At 47.3% G+C, this 22222-nt stretch overlaps 3 protein-coding genes across 9 annotated transcripts; 1 reads left to right on the top strand and 2 right to left on the bottom strand.

Annotated features, from left to right (window-relative positions):
• Positions 1 to 561: 561 nt before the first annotated feature.
• LOC311612985 (sodium channel modifier 1) lies at positions 562 to 3577 on the top strand. 2 transcript variants are annotated; one of them, XM_084866446.1, is made up of 7 exons: positions 562 to 745; positions 1002 to 1072; positions 1318 to 1388; positions 1764 to 1861; positions 1975 to 2063; positions 2691 to 2885; positions 3017 to 3577. In XM_084866446.1, the coding sequence occupies exons 1-7, from the start codon at positions 695 to 697 to the stop codon at positions 3114 to 3116; spliced, it is 675 nt and encodes a 224-aa protein (XP_084722572.1). In that variant the 5' UTR covers positions 562 to 694; the 3' UTR covers positions 3117 to 3577. The 2 variants fall into 2 exon arrangements, with proteins under 2 accessions (XP_084722572.1, XP_084722571.1); XM_084866445.1 differs by having other exon boundaries at positions 604 to 745; positions 1318 to 1406.
• A 136-nt stretch (positions 3578 to 3713) lies between these two features.
• Positions 3714 to 8753, bottom strand: TMOD4 (tropomodulin 4). Of its 6 annotated transcripts, none has more exons than XM_084866439.1 (11): positions 8600 to 8753; positions 8440 to 8494; positions 7446 to 7610; positions 7109 to 7265; positions 6690 to 6806; positions 5871 to 5960; positions 5561 to 5691; positions 5365 to 5472; positions 4846 to 4989; positions 4451 to 4595; positions 3714 to 3831 (listed from the first exon to the last, which is right to left on the bottom strand). In XM_084866439.1, exons 3-11 carry the CDS (start codon positions 7566 to 7568, stop codon positions 3809 to 3811), a joined length of 1038 nt encoding a protein of 345 aa, XP_084722565.1. In that variant the 5' UTR covers positions 7569 to 7610; positions 8440 to 8494; positions 8600 to 8753; the 3' UTR covers positions 3714 to 3808. The 6 variants fall into 6 exon arrangements, with proteins under 6 accessions (XP_084722565.1, XP_084722567.1, XP_084722569.1 ...); XM_084866441.1 differs by having other exon boundaries at positions 8625 to 8753; XM_084866443.1 differs by having other exon boundaries at positions 7446 to 7961; positions 8625 to 8667.
• A 1700-nt stretch (positions 8754 to 10453) lies between these two features.
• On the bottom strand, positions 10454 to 20493 carry VPS72 (vacuolar protein sorting 72 homolog). The gene is made up of 6 exons (XM_084866429.1): positions 20302 to 20493; positions 15237 to 15389; positions 14947 to 15061; positions 14368 to 14544; positions 11440 to 11584; positions 10454 to 11120 (listed from the first exon to the last, which is right to left on the bottom strand). Exons 1-6 carry the CDS (start codon positions 20416 to 20418, stop codon positions 10640 to 10642), a joined length of 1188 nt encoding a protein of 395 aa, XP_084722555.1. The 5' UTR covers positions 20419 to 20493; the 3' UTR covers positions 10454 to 10639.
• Between the last annotated feature and the right edge of the window lie 1729 nt (positions 20494 to 22222).

The raw sequence follows: 22222 nt of genomic DNA, 5'->3' as shown, positions 1-22222 counted from the left end.
AGTACTCAGTCTCTGGGTCTCTCTCCTTACACACCCCTCCGACTTGCGACCCCCTACAACTTGTGATGTTGACCTTTGACCCTTGACCCCTAGGCACTGTCCCTCAGTGTCCCGTTCAGTTTGCCTCCAGGTCTGGCAGCCCCTTCTCGGGGGGCGGGGTGAGGGGTGGGGGCCTGATACCCCGGCTCCGCCCCGTCTCTAGGTTGGTCCGCTAGGGTCGGGAACAAATCAGACGCCCCAGGTGGGCTGTCGCCGCCGCCCAAGCGCGTGATGGTCTGGAGAGCTTGGAGTGCACGTTCCACTCAGAGATCCTCCAAGGCCCACTCCGCATCAGGGGAGCCACCCCCTCAAATTCGGGCTCCACCTCTTATCTCTCCCAATGCCTCGAATGCGACGAGACGCAAGGGCCCGGACCCAGCGGGAAGGCAAGTTCTTTGGAAAAAGACTTCATTTCCCAAGAGGCCCCGCGTCTGCGGGGTGGCGGGGGACCGTCGGAAGTGCAGTCCCCCTCGGTGGGCTGGAGGCGGGCTTCCGGAACCGCGCAGTGCATGCCGGGAAGCCGTCTCCGGAAGTCAGGAGGCCAAGCGGGAGGAGACCGGACGGAAAGGAAACGCCCCACTCTTGCTACGGTGGCCTGAAAGGAGTGGCGAAGTCCGTGCGATAGAATTTATTATTTCTGGGGCTCACAGTTGTGATGTCTTTCAAGAGAGAGGGGGATGACTGGAGTCAACTCAATGTGCTCAAGGTAAGCGCGAGAGGGGAGCGTAGAGAGCAGCTTCCGCTGCCCCATGAAGGCCGCGAAGGGGTGGTTTTGTTGCTCTGGCAACAGATGGAGGTTGGTTGGGGGGCAGGGAGCCAGGGTTACTAGTCCTGGGTTGTGACCCATTCTTCGCTTTGTGATCTCTGTTCTCTCCATGGTCTTTAGTCCGTTTGAGTCCCTGTCATTTTCCCTCCACCCTATCCCGCTGATCTTTCCGGACTTCTTTCCCTTCTCTTTGCAGAAGCGGAGAGTGGGGGACCTGCTGGCCAGTTATATACCAGAGGACGAGGCGCTGATGCTACGGGATGGACGGTGAGGGAGGGCGAGAGTAGATCAAGCCTGAGAGTTCTGCGATTAGAGGCTCAATAAACGTTTGTTACTGAGAAGAGCGGGAGGATCTAGGATTTGTTGGTGGCGAGTGAGAGCAGGGATGTCGGTGGTGGAGATGAGTTTAGGAAAGTTGGGAGTAGGGCTTTGGAAAAGACTGCTCGGACAGGGTGGGACCTCCGGCCGAGACCCACTCCCCAAGGACTATTTATCTTTTCTCTCCTCTCCAGCTTTGCTTGTGCCATATGTCCCCACCGACCTGTACTGGACACCCTGGCCATGCTGACTGCCCACCGTGCAGGCAAGAAACATCTATCCAGTAAGTTTGTCAGAAGACAGGGGGTGGAGAATAAGCCCTTAAAGCCCTGGCCAGGTGGCTCTGTTGGTTGGAATGTCCCCCGTATACCAAAAGGTTCTGGGTTCCATTCCCGGTCATACCTAGAAGGTTTCAGGTTTGATCCCAGGTGTGAGTTTGTGAGACAACTGATCTGTGTTTCTCTTTCACATCAATGTTGTTGTCGCGCCCCCCCCCCCGCCCCCCGCCTCTCTCTCTCTAAAGGAAGGTCAGATCCTCCAGTAAGGATCATATATATATGTTTAAAAGTAACAAAAATAATAAAATGTGTGCAGATGACTCAAGGTGCTTTGCTTTTAATTCTCTTGCTTTTATACTCAGGCCTGCAGCTTTTCTATGGCAAGAAGCAGTCAGGAAAAGGAGTAGAGCAGAATCCAAGGCAGCAGAATGAATTGGAGAGGGAAGAGACCAAAGGAGAGGTAATCCAGAAACGGAAGTGTGTGTTCCCAGGGAGCACCATACTGCATAACTTAGGCTTGAAGGGCTTTGGCTTCTAGAAAGAAGCTCTGACTGTTTTCCTTCTCCATACCAGGCTCCTCTGTTAACCCAGACTCGACTTATCACCCAGAATGCTCTGCACAGAGCTCCTCACTATAACAGTTGCTGTCGACGAAAGTACAGGTCTGTGGGGTGGGAAAGTCCAATAGGGAGGGATAAAAGGAGATAGATGGTTCTTTTTTCTTTTTAATTCTTATCACCATTTATCCTTATATATCCTCTTGCACCTCCACATACCTTCCTCCCCCTGCTATCATCACACTGTTGTCCATGTTAATGAGTTCTCTTTTTTTCCTTTGTACTCAGTCACCCTCCCTGCCCCACCATAGCTCACTACTCCTCAAACCCCCATAGGAGGTTCTTTAAAAAAAAAAATAATAATAATAACAATAATAAAATATATATATTTTCATTTTTAAAATATATTTTATTGATATTTCACAGAGAGGAGGAAGGGAGAGAGATAGAGAGCTAGAAACGTCGATGAGAGAGAAACATTGACCAGCTGCCTCTTGCACAGCCCACACCGGGGATGTGTCCACAACCAATGTACATGCCCTTGACCGGAATCGAACCTGGGACCCTTCAGTCAGCAGGCCAATGCTCTTATCTACTGAACCAAACAGACAGGGCCACATGAATGTCTTGATGAACACAATTTAGGAAACACTGCTTCAAGGGGTTGGGAGTCACAGGAGAAATGGCCCTTCCCTTGACTGCTTTGACAGATTTTGATTCTTCTTTACTCAGGCCAGAAGCTCCTCGTCCCTCTGTCTCACCTTCCCCTCTGCTACCCCCAGACGTTGAACTCCAAAGTGGGAAGCCCAGTAGGGACCCAGAGCCGGGGGCAGGCCCACAGGCTAAGGAGTCAGCAGCCGTCTCATCCCCTGCACCTTTGAGCCCCACGAGAAGACGAGCCCTGGATCATTACCTCACTCTTCGAAGGTGAGTGTGCAGAATCACTCTTCCCTTTTTCCTATGACCCTCCTCTTTTCAAACCTTCTGAATTGTTTTTTCCTGTCCCACTGACTTAATAAACCTTTCCTGACCAATTCTGTTTTCTCTGATGTTTCTAGCTCTGGATGGATTCCAGATGGACGAGGTGGATGGGTAAAAGATGAGAATGTTGAGTTTGATTCTGATGAGGAGGAACCTCCTGATCTCCCCTTAGACTGATACTCTCTTTCCCATTTAATTCACAAATAAACTATAGCAGGCGCTGGGAGCCTGACTTTCCTCACGTCTGGTTCCTTGTCCCACTTCAGGATTTCAGAGGTGTTCGTTCTCAGTCCAGCCAATCCTTCCCTGCAATGTACACAGCTGCCCATACTTCTAACCCCTCCCCCACCTCCTACCAAAGTCATGCCAAGCGTCAGCTGCACGCAGCCCGGTGCCCTATTAATAAGTCTGTCAGAAGAGGTCTTTGCCCTTCATGTTGTCTGCCTTCTTCACTACCTCCACTCAAAATCCTTTCCTCCTTCAAATCACATGATGGGGTTGTGGGTAGAAACTGGGGGGCGGGGCGGGGAGGGGTCTGGCCACACCTGGAAACATGGCTGAGGCTAAGTATCCTGTGAAATAGAAGAGACTGAAGGCATTAGCAGGGTGAAGGGGAACACCAAGGGAGGGAGCTCCCCCCGCCTCTTCTCAGTAACTTAACCTCCCTGCCTGTTGATCCCCAGAGTATAAATAATCCCCAGATGAACTGGCAGTAACCCGTGGGGGTTAGCGCCAAGATTTCCACCCCAAAGCCCAAGGAAGGAAGCAGGCAGAGTGGCTAGAAGGACCTTTATTTACAGGAAAGGGGAACACATGAGGATTTTAACATTCAGGGCTCCCAGCTCTTGATGGTAAAGGCAAAGGGAGTGTTATCTCTTTTTTTGCTGGCGACCTGTAAAGGAGGAAGGGTAAACAAGTTTTGTTCCACCTCTTGCTTTCTGCAAAGCTGGTCTCCCTTCCAGCTTCTTGACTACACTCGTAAAGAGGTAATGCCTTAGGCCAGCAAACATGCCCATATCATATTAATAAAACGAAATTAAAAATGACAACAAAAATACTCTGTTTCCATAGAGGTATGTCTACCTTCCTTTCTACTTCTCTTCGGGTATATATTTGGGGCAGGGGGACTTCTCTTTCTACTTTCTGACCACTTACGGGATTTGCACTTCACATGTGAATATCACTTTGGCAGCATTCCGAGCTGTTAATCACTAAGTCAGCTTTTAGGACTATTGGCCAGCTTTTTAAAAAAATATATTTTATTGATTTTTTACAGAGAGGGACAGAGAGAGTTAGAAATATGGATGAGAGAGAATCATCAATCAGCTGCCTCTTGGATACCCCCTACTGGGGATGTGCCCGCAACCAAGGTACGTGCCCTTCACCGGAATCGAACCCGGGACCTTTCAGTCCCCAGGTTGACGCTCTATCCACTGAGCCAAACCAGTTTGGCTCAGCCAGCTTTTTTACCTATTGACCCTCCCCACAACACCATGTCTGTAGTTACTCACGTAGTTCATTGTTCCGGGTCACGGCCTGGGCTGCCCGAGCTCGTGGCCCTTGCTGGGTAAAATGGTAGCCAAAGCGGACGATGGAGGGACACTGTTCGAGCACCGTGGCCATCTCCATCTCCACTGCATCACCAGGCCACTGGCGCTGGGGGAGGGAGAGAGGACAGTTGTCAGCACCCTCTCTGGGTTGTTCACTGTTCCAGATCACACACCCTGTGGGAGGTCAAGGGGGCTTGTTTCTCCAGCGTGGGAGAGGTGCAGGTTTGGCTCCTTTCATAGAGACAATGAAGAGAAATCAAACAAGATCAGGTGATTTCCTGACCCAGTGGCTGCCTCAGGGAGGAGACTTAGTGAGTATTAGCTGAATGCAAAGCCCAAGGGAAGGGAATGCTGACCTGGTTGTCTACACGGAGCTCAGTGAGCGTGGCATTTTCCCGAACGGCCTTCAGCACAGCCATGAGCCCTGTGCTGCTAATGAAGTTGGATTCAATGTTCAGGCTCTGGAGGCTACGATTCTCACGCAACATGTCAGCCACCGCCTGGGTAGTAGGGACTTGGGTTAGGATTAGGGGACAGTTTCACAGATGACTGAGGAGAGAAAGAACAGGAGCAAGAGGGAAACACAGCTCTTTGAGACAAGTCCTTGAGGAGCTGTAGGTGGGGCCAGGGGGTGACAAGAAAGGGAGATTAAGTGTGCAGTGGAGGTGGGGGTAGGAGAGAGGGTTTGGCTCTTTGGGAAGATGATCTAAGGATTGCAGACTGTGGGATGTAGGACTGAGGGTAGGAGTCTCCATCAGGGCTACCCTGAGAGAGCGTGATGGGAATAGCACCCCCCGCACAACCCTTGATGTCAGCCTTGCCTGGAGTGCGTGTCATGTTATGGGGAGAGGGCTAGGGATGTCAACCAGCCTTACATTGGCAATGGGGTCACCACTCTTCGTGGCCACCAGACTGAAGCTCCGGACGTGCGTATTCGTCTTCATGGCCTCACACAGTTCGGTTAGCATGGGAATTGGGATGTCCTGTCAGGGAACAGGAGGAGATGGTGGGCTAAGGAACTCCCATGTCAGCAGTTATCCCAGTTTTCTTTGGAGGATGGGGGTCAAATACCTTTATATTATTGAGGTTCACCTCCTCCAGCTCCTTGTCATTGCTTCGAACACTCTTTAATATCTCCTCGATGTTTGTGGGATTGGGGGGCTCATCTGGCACTGGCTTATACTTGTCAGGCTGCACTACACCTGTGGGTGAAGGCAGGAAGGAAACCCTGTATACCCTGCAACCTCCTCCCTGTTGGTTCTCTTATCACTTATGCACATGTCTTTTTCCCCATTCACCTGGCTCGTCCTTTGCTACCTTTCTGCAGACTCTGGGACTGCCTGCCAAGAGCCCTGGGAGCCATGCTCCCTGACATACTCACTGCTGATGCCTTCGGTGTTGCAGATTTCTCCACTACAGATGGCATCATAGTATTGCTTGTTGCTCATCAGGGTGTACATGCCCAGAATTGCTGGAAAGAGGAAATGGGGGGGATAAGGAATGAGAAGGGATGTTTCCAAGCCACCCCTCTCATCTCATTCTGAATCTTGAATTTTTTAAAAATATATTTTATTGATTTTGTACAGAGAAGAAGGGAGAGAGAAAGAGAGTTAGAAACATCGATGAGAGAGAGTCATCGATCAGCTGCCTCTTGCACAGCCCCTACTGGGGATATGCCCGCAACCAAGGTACATCCCCTTGACCGGAATCGAACCCGGTACCCTTCAGTCCCCAAGCCGACACTCTATCCATTGAGCCAAACCGGTCTCGGCTGAATCTTGAATTTTTTAAGCCTGACCTCTTCTACTCTTCCAAAGAGGTTCCCCCTCCCTTGGCAACAGGGGTCCCTTCCATAAATTGCTTGAGGCAGTAGTTTTTAAAATATTGAGACTGGGCTAACGAAGGTCCGTCCCTAAGGAGCCACTAGAGGTTGAGGGAGTCTTGTCAGACTTCTGCCTGTTTTCAGCCAGAATAGTTCCACTTTTAGTCTCTGTGAAATTGCCCTTGAGATATTTTAATTTAACATATTAAATTTAAAAATGAATGAGTAATATAAACAAGGAAGAAAAATTAAAAACCACGACCTGAGGTTTTTCAAACATCCATGTCCTGGTTCAGGGCCTTCCCCACTGATCCCACGCCATGAGTAGGACCCCCGGCCCCTGATGTTCCCACTCCTCAACCTCCCGCAGCTGCCCACCTGCAATGTCACACATCTCGGCGTCTGTGGCATTGGCCAGCGCCTGCTCCAGCTCAGGCTCCAGAGTGATCTGCTCCTGTGCTGGAATTTCCCTTTTGGGTTGAATATAAGGTTTCCCTGATGGGAAGAGGAAGGATGGTTCATTGGAGGGCTAAGATCCAGGCCTCCAGCTTCCTTTTCTTCTCCAGGAGATTTCAGAATGTTGAGTCACTAGGGGACACTGGAAAGCCTGAATCCTCGTCAAGCTCAGGACTCCTACGTCTTTTATAACAGCTGAAGCGGGCAAGCTGGCATGCAGGTCTCAGGGCAGTAGAGTCCCCAAGCAGCTGGGCGCTGGCAGGTGAGAGGGAAGCTGGAAGGGGACATGTGAGAGACAGCCATTAGGGTGCCGGGAGGCATGGATGCCAGGGTCTCCATACCCTTCTTCTCGCCTGTGAAGGGCACCAAGTCATCCCGCTCTTTGACCTCTAAGGCCTGCTGCTCCAGGTACTGCAAAAGGGCATCGCGGTCCAGTGGCCCTGTTGGGCTCTTCTTTGTCTGGTCACGTTGTCTTAGTCCAGCTGGCAGGAGCAGGTTCTTAGGGATGAGTTTTGGGGAGCAAGTCAGACTTTCCCTCTGACCTGGGGACCTCCAGGGCTCCCTAAAACTTCTCCAGGCACATTTTCCTGGCCTTCCTGGGACTTCCCAAAGGTAGTCCTGGTCTCAGCCACCCCAAATGCCTGGGGATTGCCCCTGGTTCCTAGCTAGAACCCCTACCTCAGGGTCCATCTCCTGTAGCTCGCAGTCCAGCTGCTCTAGCTGCTCGGGGCTCAAGGTCCTTAGGATCTCATCTTCATCGATGTCTCTGTATTTCTCCAGTTCCTTCAGATACGATGACATGATGGCCCCCACCCCCTCCCCACAGTGTGGCACTCACGGAGCCTGGGGAACATGAGGAAAGTGGTTGGACAGTGGAAAGACCCACATGGACAAACACACTAGGGACATAGAAAGACCAGCTAGGGAGCAAAACAATGAACTTGATGTCTTAAGGTGAGAAATCTAGTTGAGCATGGGAAGATGGGGGAAGGTTAGGTGGTTTAGTTAGAACCAGAGCCTACTCCTTGCTGCTTCCTCAGCTTCCAGCCACTCTGAATGAGGATCCGGGCTTCCAGGCTGGATTTATCTTCAAAATATGATGGAAAATCCTGGCAGCACCCCTCCCTTAATACCTTGCCCACTGGGCCTCTTGACCTACTACAGCTGCTCCACAGTTGGCTCCAGGCCCAGTTCCTATTGAAAGGAGTTGGGGGGCAGAAAGCTTCAGGGATATTTCTCCTCTCCTCCCTATAATGCAGTCTTTTTCCTAAACTGGTTTAAGAAAGCAAGTTTTTTAGGGGGACAGTTCTCTTACCCCACCCTCATTCCTTTTTTTATTATAAGGGATCAAGATTTCACTGATTGCTAAAACCCTAAATCCTAAGGGAAACCAAGGGTGCAGAGAAGCCGGGGGAGCAGGAGCGCGTACTTCCAGGCTGGGGGAAGGGTGGTATGTCCTCGGAGGAGGGGCTGAGTCCCCGTAATTTGTCCCTGGCTTTGGACAGGAAGGTGACACCAGACCGATGGGTGGGAAATGCTTTCTAAATGGGAGTTTCTTTAAAAACAGGGGAAGGGTTAAACTTGCACAATCTTTTCAATATAAAAATTGCACAAAAGCTACACATACACACCATGCTTAATATGAAAGAGCCAGAAAGTGTGTGATACTTACATTGACAATGTAAACTACAGTTAAGGAATATGACGGACAGTGGCAGAAACATACACTGAGTGACAGAGACAGAGAGACACTTTGTGTTATTCCCAGGAGGAGCCACTCTTCCCATCTCCCACCAGGCTCTGAGCCATAAGCCCCTGTGTTCCCCACCTACCAGTCCTGAAGGCCACTTCCCTCACCTCCCCTTCTGTCCGTCAGTCTGTGTTCTACTGGAGCACTGTCCCTGCGGCAGGAGCAGTCCAGGAGTCCAGTGCCGTGTGCCGGGGGAAAGGGTGGGGGAACAGTGAGCTCAGCATTTTATTATTTTAGCTCTGGCCAGGTGGGGGGTAGTGGGAGATCACATATACACAGCCCCCATACTCTGCCCAGCCCTGAGAGCCTCTAGTGGCCACTAACAGCCATGACAAGTCCTCCTCTCCTACAAGCCTAGGTCCTAGAAACTGGAGTTCTAAGAGAATCAGATAGTTCCTACTTATTTGGTGCCTGCAGTATTCAAAGCAGAGACTGACTATATATGGTGATATAAAGGTGAGTATAAGGATTTTGTTTTGGTATCTTAAATTTTAAAAAATATTTTTTATTGCCGAAACTGGTTTAGCTCAGTGGATAGAGTGTTGGTCTGCGGACTGAAGGGTCCCAGGTTCGATTCCGGTCAAGGGCATGTACTAAGATTGCAGGTACATCCCCGGTGGGGGATGTGCAGGAGGTGGCTGGTTGATGTTTCTCTCTGTCCCTCTTCCTTCCTCACTGTGGAAAATCAATAAAATATATTTAAAAAAATATTTACCGATTTCAGAGAGGGAGATAGACACATCAATGAGAGAATCATTGATTGGCTGTCTCCTGCAAGCCCCCTACTGGGAGTGGGGGGGGAATCGAGCCCACAACCTGGGCATGTGCCCTTGGCCAGAATCGAACTTGGGACCCTTCAGTCAGCAGGCCAACGCTCTATCCACTGAGCCACCAGCTAGGACTCTGTGTCTAATTTTAAGATGTTTATAATCTAGTTGGAGGAATGAATACAATTTAAAAAGTGCAGCTCCCTGGCTGGGTGGCTCAGGTGGTTAGAGCGTTGTCTTGATACACCAAGGTTGCAGGCTCAATCCCAAGAATCAACTAATGGTCCACTATTGAAAAGTGAGCAAAAAGTAAAATAAAAACAAATGAACTTTATCAGAATAAAAGAATCAACTAACAAATGCATAAATAAGTGGAACAACAAATTAAAATAAACACACAATGCCCTGACTGGTTTGGCTCAGTGGATGGAGCATCGGGCTGTGGGCTAAAGGGTCCCAGGTTCAATTCCTTTCGGTCAAGGGCATGTACCTTGGTTGAGGGCACATTCCCTGTAGGGGGTGTGCGGTAGGCAACTGATTGATGTTTCTCTCTTATCGATGTTTCTAACTCTCCCTCTCCCTTTCTCTCTGTAAAAAATCAATAAAATATATTTTAAAAAAAGCAAACAAAAAAACACACACAAACAAGGCAGCTCATTGCTCTGGCCAGTGTGGCTCAGTTGGTTGGTCATCATCCTGTGCACTGAGGAGTTGCCAGTTAGATTCTTGGTTAGGACATGTCGGAATTTCAGGCTCAATCCCCAGTAGGGGGTGTGCTGGAGGCAGTTGATTGATGTTCTTGTCTCACTTCGATATTTCTCTCCCTCTTCCTCTGTCTCTAAAAATCCTATATAATAAAAGCCTAATATGCAAATCAACCAAACAGTGGAACAACTGGTTGCTATGATGCACACTGATCACTAGGGGGCAGACGCTCAATGCAGGAGCTGTGCCTGCAGGCCTTCCCTCCAACCTCCTCCCCATTGGCCCTGATTGCTGGCCAGGCTTAGGGACTGCCCCCCCACATGAATTTTGTGCACTGGGCCTCTAGTCAATCAATAAAAGGGCAGCTCATAATAAATTCTGTTAATTAAATATAAAGACCCATATATGTGCAGACATTCACAAATACTTCTTGCTCCCAACCCTAGATTAGAGATCAGACCAAAGGGATTTTTCTATTTTATTAGATTAAAAAAAAACACACACACACAAAACCAGCAGGAACTAGGAGAAAAAATGGTGAAAGAGATACAGAAAAGGGCTGGGTAAAGAGATGATAAAGAGAAACAGGGAGAGGAGGGGGGGAGCCCAAGTCAGGGCCAGAAAGAGGTTTTCAAGGACTAAACATCTTTTCATTTGATAACGATTTTCTGGCGCAAGGCTCGAGGGCCAGAGCCAGGGAGGGGCTCAGGAGGTGGTGGGCCAGGGCCCAGGGCTGAAGCAGTGGGTGGCAGTCCATGGGCAGTGATGTACTTCTTGTAGGCCTCACGGATAATCTTGAAAGCTCGTGCAGTGGCGTAGGGTATGTCTGTAACAGGGTCCCGGTATAGGGCTGGGCGATGGGTCACTGGGCATACCTCCCGAACAGGGATCTTTGGGGGCCGCACTTGGGGAAACCATTCCTCAAATGTTGCATCATCACTAAAAGTAATGAAGGTACGTGAGCAGCGAGGAGGAGGAGGGATGACGGGTTTAGTTGTAGTTTCAGTCCCGGTTCCAGTCTCGGTTCCAGTCCCAGTTCCAGTCTCGGTTCCAGTCCCGGTCCCAGTGCCAGTCCCGGTGCCAGTCCCAGCCTGGGGAGTCGATGCAGAAGCTATGGGAGCAGGATCAAGTCTGAGTGAAAAGACAGAGATAAACATAAAGAGTTGAAAGAGATCAGAGAGCTGAGGAAAGAGGAGGAGGAGGCAGAGTGATGGCAACATTCTGAGAATATTAAGTGGCAGATGGGAAAAGAAAGCTGGGCTGGATGGGAAAACAGGAGAGAGGAAGAAAAGAGGCTAAAGGGAAAGAAAGAGGAGTGGAAGGGAAGAGCAATCTGAAAGATATTCAAGTGTCTGTGAGAGCTGTGGGAGGGAGAGTAAGTGAAAGGGGGCTGAGAGAACACAGCTAAAAGAAGGGAGACACAGCTTTCTTTCCCCTGAGAGTCACTCACCCTTCCACGTCCACATTCTCCTCCTTAGGGCCCGGCTCCCCCAACAGCGGCACTGTCACTGAATGGTAGGTGATTACAGGCCCAGGACACTTCCGCTTCTTATGAACCTGCTTCTTTTTGTCAGCCTCAAGTCGCTCATACGTCTCTTTGGAGTACAAAAAGGAATGAGGAGGGTCAGTTCCCCCTCTTCTCACGCCCCAGTTCTGCCCTACAAGCTCTCAATTATCTTTGTGGCTGTCAGTCACTGCCTAACCAGCAATTATGGAAGTCCTCTAAGCCCTCTAGTATCTCTCATCTTACAAGTTTTCTGCTTGCTCCTCATGACATCCTCTTTGTTCACCATTTCTCAAGTCCACTTGGGTCCTCATCCACTCAGAACTGTAGGACTTCAGAGTTGGAAGGAACCCTTTGAAGAGCCTGCTCAATTCCCCAAATACTCCCCACATTTGCCCTGTCACCTCGCTCCCATCCATGGCGGCACATTACATCTTTAGGCATCTCTAGGCATTACATAGTTCTCTCCTATTTTGAATTGAAATACACTTTCTTTTTAAAAAAAAATATCTTTTATCGATTTTTTTACAGAAAGGAAGAGAAACATCGATGAGAGAGAATCATCGATCGGCTCCCTCTTGCACACCTCCTACTGGAGATGTGCCCACAACCAAGGTATGTGCCCTTGACCGAAATCGAACCCGGGACCTTTCAGTCCCCAGGCTGACACTCTATCCACTGAGCCAAACCGGTTTCGGCTTGAAATACACTTTCTGATGATACTTTTACCATAGAGGATGGAAGTCTAATCAGTCTTCCACATACAGCCCTTTAAATAGTGTCCTTGTGTTTCCAGGCTGATTGCAACACCCATCCCATTGACCTATTCCTCATACAACCCGGCTTTGAGTCACTCCCTCCTGAGCCACCCCGGAACCTAGGACACTCCTATTACTAACAGTCTATGGCAGAGGTTGCAAGCTGGCAGCCCACTGATCTATAATGTCTTTCAAAGAAAATTTTGAATTAGTTCTTGACATTTAAAAGTTAGACAATTACATTTAAATAGAGACTTCTGGTCTCTCTTAAAAAATAGTAAGAAAACCTGGCAACATGGGTCTGCATTTTCACACGTAGCTGAGTTGAATGATTGCCCTTCCTTTCAGGCAAACCTCTCTATAACCAGTCCCCTGGCCGGACCCTGTGACAGTGCTCCATGGCAGCTCACTGTTAGTATATGTGTCTCCTCCCTAAGGGCAGTGACTGTGGCTCATATTACCTACAAAATATCAGGTCATGCAGCATTCCACACTTCACAGGCACTCGGTAAATATTTGTTGCTGCATAGAGAGATCAAAATATTCCTTGTCCCTGTCCTCTGAAATGACTCCAAAATTCTGCTTCCTTGTTAAACGTGGGGACAGTGAACACAATCCTCTAACCAGAAGAGTCCTCAAGAAACCACTCAAGCTTAAACTGGTTTGGCTCAGTGGATAGAGCGTCAGCCTGTGGACTGAAAGGTCCCAGGTTCGATTCCGATCAAGGGCATGTACCTTGGTTGCAGGTACATCCCCAGTAGAGGGTGTGCAAGAGGCAGCTGATCGATGTTTCTTTCTCATCGATGTTTCCAGCCTTCTATCCCTCTCTCTTCCTCTCTGTAAAAACTCAATAAAGTATATTAAAAAAAGAAAAAGAAAAAAAAAAAGAAAGAAACCACTCAAGTACTTTAACCTCTTTCGTCCTTAAATTCTGGTTGATAATATTGCTTTCTTTCCCTTGAGTCAACCTTCTAACCCTTCTCTCGAACACTTCCCTCTATTTTCTGGAACTCCTGCTCTATAATCAGCCAACTCATTCAACATGCCTGACCGGAAAGCTGTCACCCACCGAGGCCGCCCCTCTCCCTGCAGCTCTCTGCTAGAGGTGGCTCATCCTCTCACATCCCACGCAGCACACCCACTGAGCCCCACTGCAGCTTTCAGGTCATTCCTCTGCCCACCTGCACACTTGCTTTTCTTTTGAGACCTTTGCCCACAATCTAGTTTATCTTCTCCTTCATCACAGTCACGCCCTCACTCATGGAAGACTTGAGCAATGGTTTCTACTCTTCATCTCCACCCCAACTCCTATAATCTCAAGTCACCTTGGTAACTTCAAAGTGCACACAGATAGTAGGCCCTTCAACACCATATCTCCAGCTGCTTTATCACATCTCTCAGCCTGCCTGTCCATGGCATGTTAGTTCCTTCCTCCATTCCACTCTAGCTACAGCCTAGACTTTGTCATTGCCTGAAACTGCCCCAGCTCTGAAATATTCAAAATCACATACATCCAGGTTCTGACCACAAAATCCTATCCTTCAGGTCTGTTTGCTCCACTACCCTGGAGATAGCTTTGTTCTACCTCAGTACGTCTCATACATGGATATCTCCTCATTCTATCAGCTCCTTCCAGCCTTCACTCTCCTTCTTAAATTGAGCTCAGGTTCCTTTATCTATCATTTCAGTCATTCACTCCTCAACTGTGGAGATTTTTCAATTTTTCTTACTTTAAAGCATTTTATCTCATGAACTGACTGATTCTACTGAATTTCTAATTCTCCTGTTTAAACTAGTTATTACAACCCTATTTTGTGAACAAAGACAGCAAGATTTAAATAGATCGAATAATTTGCTTACAGTCTTAGACAAGTGAACAGAACTAGCATTTTAACTCCGTTCTATACAACTCTTACTTTACACCAAAGTTCTTCAATAATAATATTGCTCTCAGAACTTTCATAATTGCCTAGTTCTTTGCTCCTAATCATTTACTATCCCCATTTTTTCCTTCAGATTCCCTTTTCCAAATCTCCATGCTTCCAGTTCTTTGGGTCCTCCAGGTCTTAGCTTTTCCCATGCTCCTCAGCCCTTGTTCTCAAAACCACACACTGACCCAGTGAACGTAAGTTGAGCTCTTCTGTGATCTTGGCCTCCCTGAGCAGCTCCTCCTGGGTCAGTGGCCGCTCGCAGTGAGGTCCCTTTCGCCGCCGTGACTGGCCCTGCCTTTCCTGCACCCGCAGGAATGTTTGTCGTGTATGTTCAGCTGTAGACTGACGCATGGACTTCCGACCTGGGAAGGAAGTCAGAGAGAAATCTTTGAATTCATGTCCACCTCCTTTATTATTTGTTTTAATTTTAAAACTTTTTACTTGAAAGTAATTTCAAACTTACAAAAAAAGTTGCAAGAATAGTACAAAGAACACCCATGTATTCTTTACTCATATCACCTACTATTAACGTTTTGCCCCATTTGCATTCTGTATGTGTGCTTTTATTATTTCTGAATAACCAGAGTTAAGTTGGACACATCATGGCTCTCCAAGCCTAAATACTTCAGTGTATATTTCCTAAGAACAAGGACTTTCCTTACATAACCACAGCACAGTTATCAACTTCAGTAAATTTGATGCTGATTCAATACTTTTATCAGCTTATTCCAGTTTTGTCAGTTGACCCAAACATCCTCACTCACTGTCAGAGCCATCATCCTGAAGTTCCAGTGGTAGCAGTGTCTTCTCTTCTCGGGTCTTCTGAGCGCTACCAGCTGGGGTACTGACCTTTCGAGGCCTCAAGCTCTTGAGAGGTTCCTGGGGACAGAGTGAAATCAGACACCAAGGAACAGAGAGATAAGGAGAAAGAAGATGAGAATCATATGAGAAAACCAGCACTGTAGGAAACGGGGCTGGTATGAGGAGGACAGGGACCTGATGAAGGGAGAGTAGGAATTAAGGAAGTCCAAGAAAACCAGGACTCCCCCTGCACCTTATAGGCTTTGGTGACTATTCGGCGCTTCCTTCTGGGCTCTTCTGCTTCTCCATCACTGGATGGTTCATCTCCTTCGTCGATGTCAAAGTCAGAGTCCACCTCATCCTCTGTGTCTGACTGGTCCCCTTGATACTCATCATCTCCCGATTCCTGAGGACACAGGGAGATGAGGTTCTGGCTGGCAAGAGTCATTAATGCCCCTCTAGAAAGAACAGATCTTTTTGCTTCCTTGATAAGAGCTGCCCCCTTCTCCTTCCCTGCCCTTTCATTTTTCACAGGCATTCACTTTTCTCAGGCAAGAAACCTTCCTAGCTGATGGCCCTTAGCTCCAGCACCACCCTTTCCTCATTAACTGAGTGCTCTTTACGGGTAGCACACCACGTTAAGTGCTGGGGTATAAAAGGGTATATTTTGGTCCCTACCTTCAGGGGTCTTACAGTCTAGTAGGGGTCAGGACATAATTACAAAAGGAAGTTATAATACGAGGCAACATATGAAGTACCAGATGGTAATAAAATGTTACAGGTGATCAGAGGAAGCAACACATGCTAAGGATTGGTGGCCTGGGAAGGTTTAAATGTCGGACTTTATTCCTTTAGACCGGGGATTGGCAAACTTCCTGTAAAGGACCAGATTAAAACAGGTAATGTGTCAGATTTATCCAGTGATTTGTAGTTTGCAGAATCCTGTCTTTAGACTATAAAGAATGAAGAGAACTTGAGCCACAATTTAAAATACTGGTAGTATTGCCTGGCTAATGTGGTTCAGTGGTTGAGCATCAACCCATGAACCAGGAGGTCATGGTTCAATTCCCAGTCAGGGCACATGCCCAGGTTTTGGGCTTGATTCCCAGTAGGAGGTATGCAGGAGGCAGCCGACCATCTCTGTCATCACTGATTTTTCTCTCTCTCCATCTCCCTTCCTCTCTGAAATTAAAAAAAAAATATATTTTAAATCTATATATATAAAAGGCTAATATGCAAAGTGTGCCAGGGAGTTTGATCACTTGCTATGATGTGCGCTGACCACCAGGGGGGCAGCACGGAATAAAGGAAGGCCCCACTGGCAGCTGGAAGGTCCCAATTGGCCCTGATCGCTGGCCAGCACAAATTTCTTGCACCAGCCCTCTAATAAATAAAATAGAATACTGGTAGTATTTATACAGCCAAGAGGAAAGAGGGAATAGTGGGCAGATAAACTAGCAGGAACAAAATAGAACTGTGTATAGCAGTCACCAACCAGTGGCCCATGAGGTCCGAAAGGTTGGTGACCCCTGGTGTATAGCATATTTATGGAATAAGGATCTAAACCTAAGTAAAACAAGCTTTATCTCTGGCAAGAAGTCTTCCTAGCTGACTGCCTTTGGGTCCAGCACACCCTCCTTTCAATATCAATTGAGACTGTAAGATTTGAAAAGGTTATACTTCATCTTTAGAGAAATTTAAATGTCAGCAATAAGCAACAAAACCAGCCACAGCTGACCTCAGGCCCCGCTGCACTAGATAATGACCCCAACCCTGGTGCTAGCTTTTCGATCAGTGGAGACCACAACTTGAAAGGGCACACCAGGAAAGCTGCTGAATATTCTACTGCTATCTTCCCCCGGGACCTCCCTAAAACTCCACCTTAAAGCCCTTAGGACCTAGGACCCAGGGCACTTCCCTTCCCCAGAGCCCGCCCCTGCCTTTCCCGTCCCCCCTCCCTTCAGTAGTTACCATGAGCCTCCTCACTCCCAAGCTCCAAGGGCCCTTCCTTTACCTCCATAACTTGTTTCCTAAGCCCATTTCTTTTAGGAACTGCTTCTACCTCTGTGATTTTCCAAAGAAATGTTCTCTTATAAAATAAATAAATAATGTCAGGTTAATAACCTTATGGCTTTAACTTGCAGGTCAGTGCTCTCAGTCTTCTCCTTACTTGTCCCAGCATTGACAATCATTGTTGAAGTAAACTAGTTACTGAGAAATGTCTCATTCCTCATGTGTGTTCGGATAGAACAGTGGTCGGCAAACTCATTAGTCAACAGAGCCAGATATCAACAGTACAACGATTGAAATTTCTTTTGAGAGCCCAAATTTTTTAAACTTAAACTTCTAACGCCACTTCTTCAAAAGACTGGCCCAGAGTGCTGGGAGGGAGGAGCAGTGGGGAGGGGGAGAAAATTAAAAAAACAAAACAAAAACAGGCCGTGGTATTTTGTGGAAGAGCCACACTCAAGGGGCCAAAGAGCTGCATGTGGCTCGTGAGCCGTAGTTTGCCGACCACGGGGATAGAAAACCAGTTGGGTATTACTACTATGTATTGCAGGGAGCCATTGAAGATTTGATGGAAGAGGAAAATAGTGTTCAAGGGGTATCACAGAACTCTGGAGGAGATTAGACGGGCTGGAGTAGAGAACATGGAGTTCAGCCTAACCGGAGGTGATGCAGATTAGGGCTAGACGGGCAGCCACATTGGGAAAGGGAAAAACACTGGGGGCAAAGGAGTAGACTGGGTGGGGCACTGCACCTCAACCTTGTGGCTCTTCTTCAATGAAGCAGGCTGCCAAAATAAGCAAATAACAGTGGACTCTCCAAGCCTGTCAGAGTCCTATCCTGCACTGATGACCATCATTTCCTCCCAAATGTTGTTTGTGAAAGACAGCCTGGGAACACATTAATCCCCTCAGCTCTAACCTTGTATTAGTCATATCGCCAGAGGGCTGTAGTTCTACACATTAGGTTAGTGCCCAGTCAAAAGCTTTCAGCCTTGGCTGGTGTGGCTCAGTTAGTTAGAGCATTCTCTGGAGCATCAAAGAGTCACGGGTTTGATTCCGTTAGGGCACATACCCAGGTTGCAGGATCAATCCCTGGGCGGGTGCACATAATAGAAGGCAACCGATCAATGGTTTTGTGTGTTTTTTTCTCTCTCTTTCCCCCCCACCTCTTCTCCTCTCCTTTTCTCTCTCTATAGAATCAATGAAAAATATGTCCTCAGGTAGGGATAAGAAAAGAAAGTTACCGATTTACTACCATTCCTTTGGCTTTTTTGTTGTTAATCCTCACCCGAAGATGTTTCTTTACATTGATTTTTAGAGAGAGGTGAAGGGAGTACGATTACATTGGGGACTGGGGGGAGAGGAGGACATCAATGTGAGAGACACACTGATGTTACCTCAACTGGTTACCTTCCACACAGCCCTGGCCTTCGATGTGCAGGCCGATGCTCTAACCACTGATATACACCAGCCAGGGCCCTTTGGCTTTTATTGAGGGTCGTTAATAGACATGACTAGGTAAGAGAATGTTTTACATCACATACCAAACCCCTGTTTATATATCTTATATAAGGAGGAGATTCTCCCTAGGAATGAATGCTGACCAATTTTGTTTCTCAAAAAATTACATGCTTCCTTCTTTCTAAAAAAAGAAATTCAGAATTTCACTGCCAGAAAGCTCACAGCTAAATTTAATATTAATTGTTACTACCATTTCAGCAGTGGCTCCTGGTACAATTACTTCTGATCTCTCTATTTTTACTGTACTTACTTTTTGTTTATATCATAAGCCTCCTTAAATCCTTTTTGGAAGCATGATGGGTACATATTAAATAACGACTCATAAAATGACAGGAATAGGATAATGGCTTTTAGAAAGAGGGATGAGAAAGTTCTATTTTAAACTAGCTGGTTAGGGCCGTATAAGTAATAACTTCCTATCAGTCACCAGGTCCGATGGATTCTACTGCCTTAATTTCTCTTGAATCTTCCTGTCCCTGTTTCTCTACTCCCAAAGCCCTCCTCAAAGCATTCCTTCATTAGAGTGATCTTCCTAAAGTACAAATGTGATCATCTTTCCAATCCTCTTGGTGAAGAGCAAAACTCCTTAATCCTAACATAGCTCACAAGGCCGGGCATGTTCTGGCCCAAGCCTACCACCTCTATCCTTACCAATCTTTATTCTCCTTCAGGTCTGGAGAATGAGATGTGCAGGTTGAGGACTTCAGTGCCTTTACACATCCTGTCCTGCCCCCTCCATGGACTAACTTTTCTCCTACCCCAGTTCCCACTCCTATTGCTCTTTACCCAGCCAAAGCCAATGTTTCATACTGTCTGTCCTCAGCTTAAACATCACCTCCTGGCGATACCCATCCTGACCAACTCTGGCTCCCGTGCATTACTATAGCATCCTATGCTTATCACCTATTTTACTCCTTATCACACAATATTTTAGCTGTTAATCCAGCTAGTTCCTCACTGGGATCTGAAATGTATAAGGAGGAAGCAGTGTATTTATTTTTTAAATTTTTACTTTTTTTAATCCTCACCTGAGAATATGTTTATTGATTTTAGAGAGAGAGAAAGGGAGAGAAGGGAGGGAGAGAAAGAGAGAAACATTGATGTGAGAGGGAAACATGGATTGGTGCCTCCTGGAATGGAACCCCACAATCTTTTGGTGTGCAGGGTGACGCTCCAACCAACTAAGCCACCCAGCCAGGGTAAAGCAGTATTTTTTAATATTTTCCTAGAGCCTGTCACAGTGCATGGCTTGTTCTAGATGCTCCACATACTTCAAGAATGGACAGACTCAATCAATACAAATTTAACAAATGCCTACCCAAATAAGTATAGACAAGTAAGCAAACCAAATCTAATTACAGAGAAATGATCTATGAAGGAAGTAAAAGAGGACACTTTTTAGGACAGTCAAGAAAGGGTTATCTAAGGAGAAGTTTACATTGAGATTTCAAATCTGAGAATAGGCTAAGCCCCTCTATTTAAGGGAGTGGGCCAACATATTACGTGACTACGACGTGCGTGTGAGACGTCAGAGGTAAAATGCAACTAGACATTCAGCAGGTTTCCATCATGTTCGGTAGTGCCCAGAGAGCTTCTTTATTCCTATCCCGTTCTTTTAGGACTCCGGTGTATCTCATCTCCCCCGCTCCTTCCGACTCGCCCACCCCGCCTCCAGTATCCTCGGCCGGGCTCCTCTCCATTGCCCGCCCCCTTCTTTGTTCGAGGTCTCTCCCTTAGGACCCCCCTTAACTGTCCGTCTCCCTCCCTCTTCCTGGGCCCAGGGCTTGCCTCCGTGAAACCCCCATAAGTCGTCTGGTAGAACTCATCTTCCTCCTCTGCCTCCAGAAGCCCGGAAAGTCGGTTCCCCGCGGTCTTCCGTGGGGCTCGGCCCCCAGCCAAGCTCATACCGCCTACCGAGGCTGCGCCGCCATCAATGGCCCTCACAGGCACGAGGAGCTCGGCGCTCGACACCACCGCCTGCAGGCGGAAGCCGGTCTTCTCCAGGCAGAAGCAGCAGAGCACCGAGGGGCTCCTGGCCCCGCCCCTAGGCCGGGTTTACTCTCCAGCTACGGCCACTCCTGCGCTGCTCCCAGCCCCAGGCTCCCAGCCCCAGGCTCCCAGCCCCAGGCTCCCAGCCCCAGGCTCCCAGCCCTAACTCGTGCACATCTGGGTTGTGGAATAATTCCACACAGTGACTCCGCTATACTACCTTAAATCCAGAATGTAGGACTACAAACGGTTGTTTAGAAGAGGCCAGTCTCCCTCTGCTCCAGTCTGTTTTTCACTCTGCTATGGATAGGAATCTTTCTAAAAACCCAGACTTTCCCACTCTGCTTAAAAATCTTTAATGGCTTCCTATCATCTTCAGGGTGAAGTCCAAAATCCTTTAGGTAAAAGAGTAGTGTTGGTTAAGGGCAGGCATATAGCCAGCTAGACCTGAGCTGGAGTTTGAACTTAGAGATGCTAGCTGTGTGATTTTGGACAAGTTGCTCTGAATCTGTATTTTGAAGGCTGTTGAGAAGATTAAAAGATATAATCCTTATAAAATGCTTCACATTGTATTGAGTACACACATAGATATTTAATAGGTGATTACTACTATTAACACAGCACTCAACAACCTTTATAGTTTAGCCTCTCCCTGCCTTTTTAGCCTCACCTATGCTACATCATTCTATTCTAGTATCACTTCCCTAACACCCAATTTTCTGTATTGCTTCCATGTTGTTCCTTCTCTTGAGAATCCCTTTCCTTTCTTATCTACCTGGCAAAATTATAATTCCGTAGGACAATGAAGTCTTCCTGCACACCCATTCTTCTCTTCCTGCACAACCATTCAGTTCTTTTCCTAGTCATAGAAATCACACCTCCCTGATTCTCTTGAATATTTCCAATCTGAAATAGTCTGTGGTATGGTCAAGCCTCTATGTTGTTTATTCCAATTTAAAAAATATATTTTTATTGTTTTTTAGAGAGAGAGGAAGGGAAAAGGAGAGAGAGAGAGAGACAGAGAGAGAGAGAGAGAGAGAGAGAGAGAGAGAGAGAGAGAGAAACATCCATTTGAGAGTGGAAAAATCAACCGGCCACCTTCTGCATGCCCCCATGGGGGATCAAGCCTAAAACTGGGGTTGTGCCCCTACCAGGAATTGAACTGGCAAACTTTCCATGCACGAACTACACCCAGCCAACTGAGCCACAGTGGCCAGCGCTTTTCCCATTCATTTTTATTCAGAAAATATGGTTGTCAAACCATACCACTTGTACATACTCTATAATTACATTTTCTTCTAATGATTTATATGTCTGTCTTTCTCATTAGTCTGTGGTCTTTTTGAGGGCAGGGACTTTAATTGTATATACCAAGAACTCATAGTGTGGGGGATATTGTTGGGGCTAAATAATGTTAATTCAGTAAATGAATGAATGAATAATTTAATGATTAGGTACACATTCTCTTATTTAGCCTCTTTGTTGATCTTGGCAGCTCCTAGCCCTTCCATTCTGACCTTGGGAACTATTTTAAGACATTAAGTTCACTTTATTTATTTATTTTTTAAAATATATTTTATTGATTTTTTTACAGAGAGGGAGAGGGATAGAGAGAGTTAGAAACATCGATGAGAGAGAGTCATCGATCAGCTGCCTCTTGCACACCCCCTACTGGGGATGTGCCCTCAACCAAGGTACATGCCCTTGACCGGAATCAAAC

Source organism: Pipistrellus hanaki (genome assembly GCF_964339955.1).
Source record: "Pipistrellus hanaki genome assembly, chromosome: 18".
NCBI lineage: Eukaryota > Metazoa > Chordata > Mammalia > Chiroptera > Vespertilionidae > Pipistrellus > Pipistrellus hanaki.
Note: the sequence above shows the minus strand (reverse complement) of the source record. Positions and strands in the feature narration are given on the sequence as shown.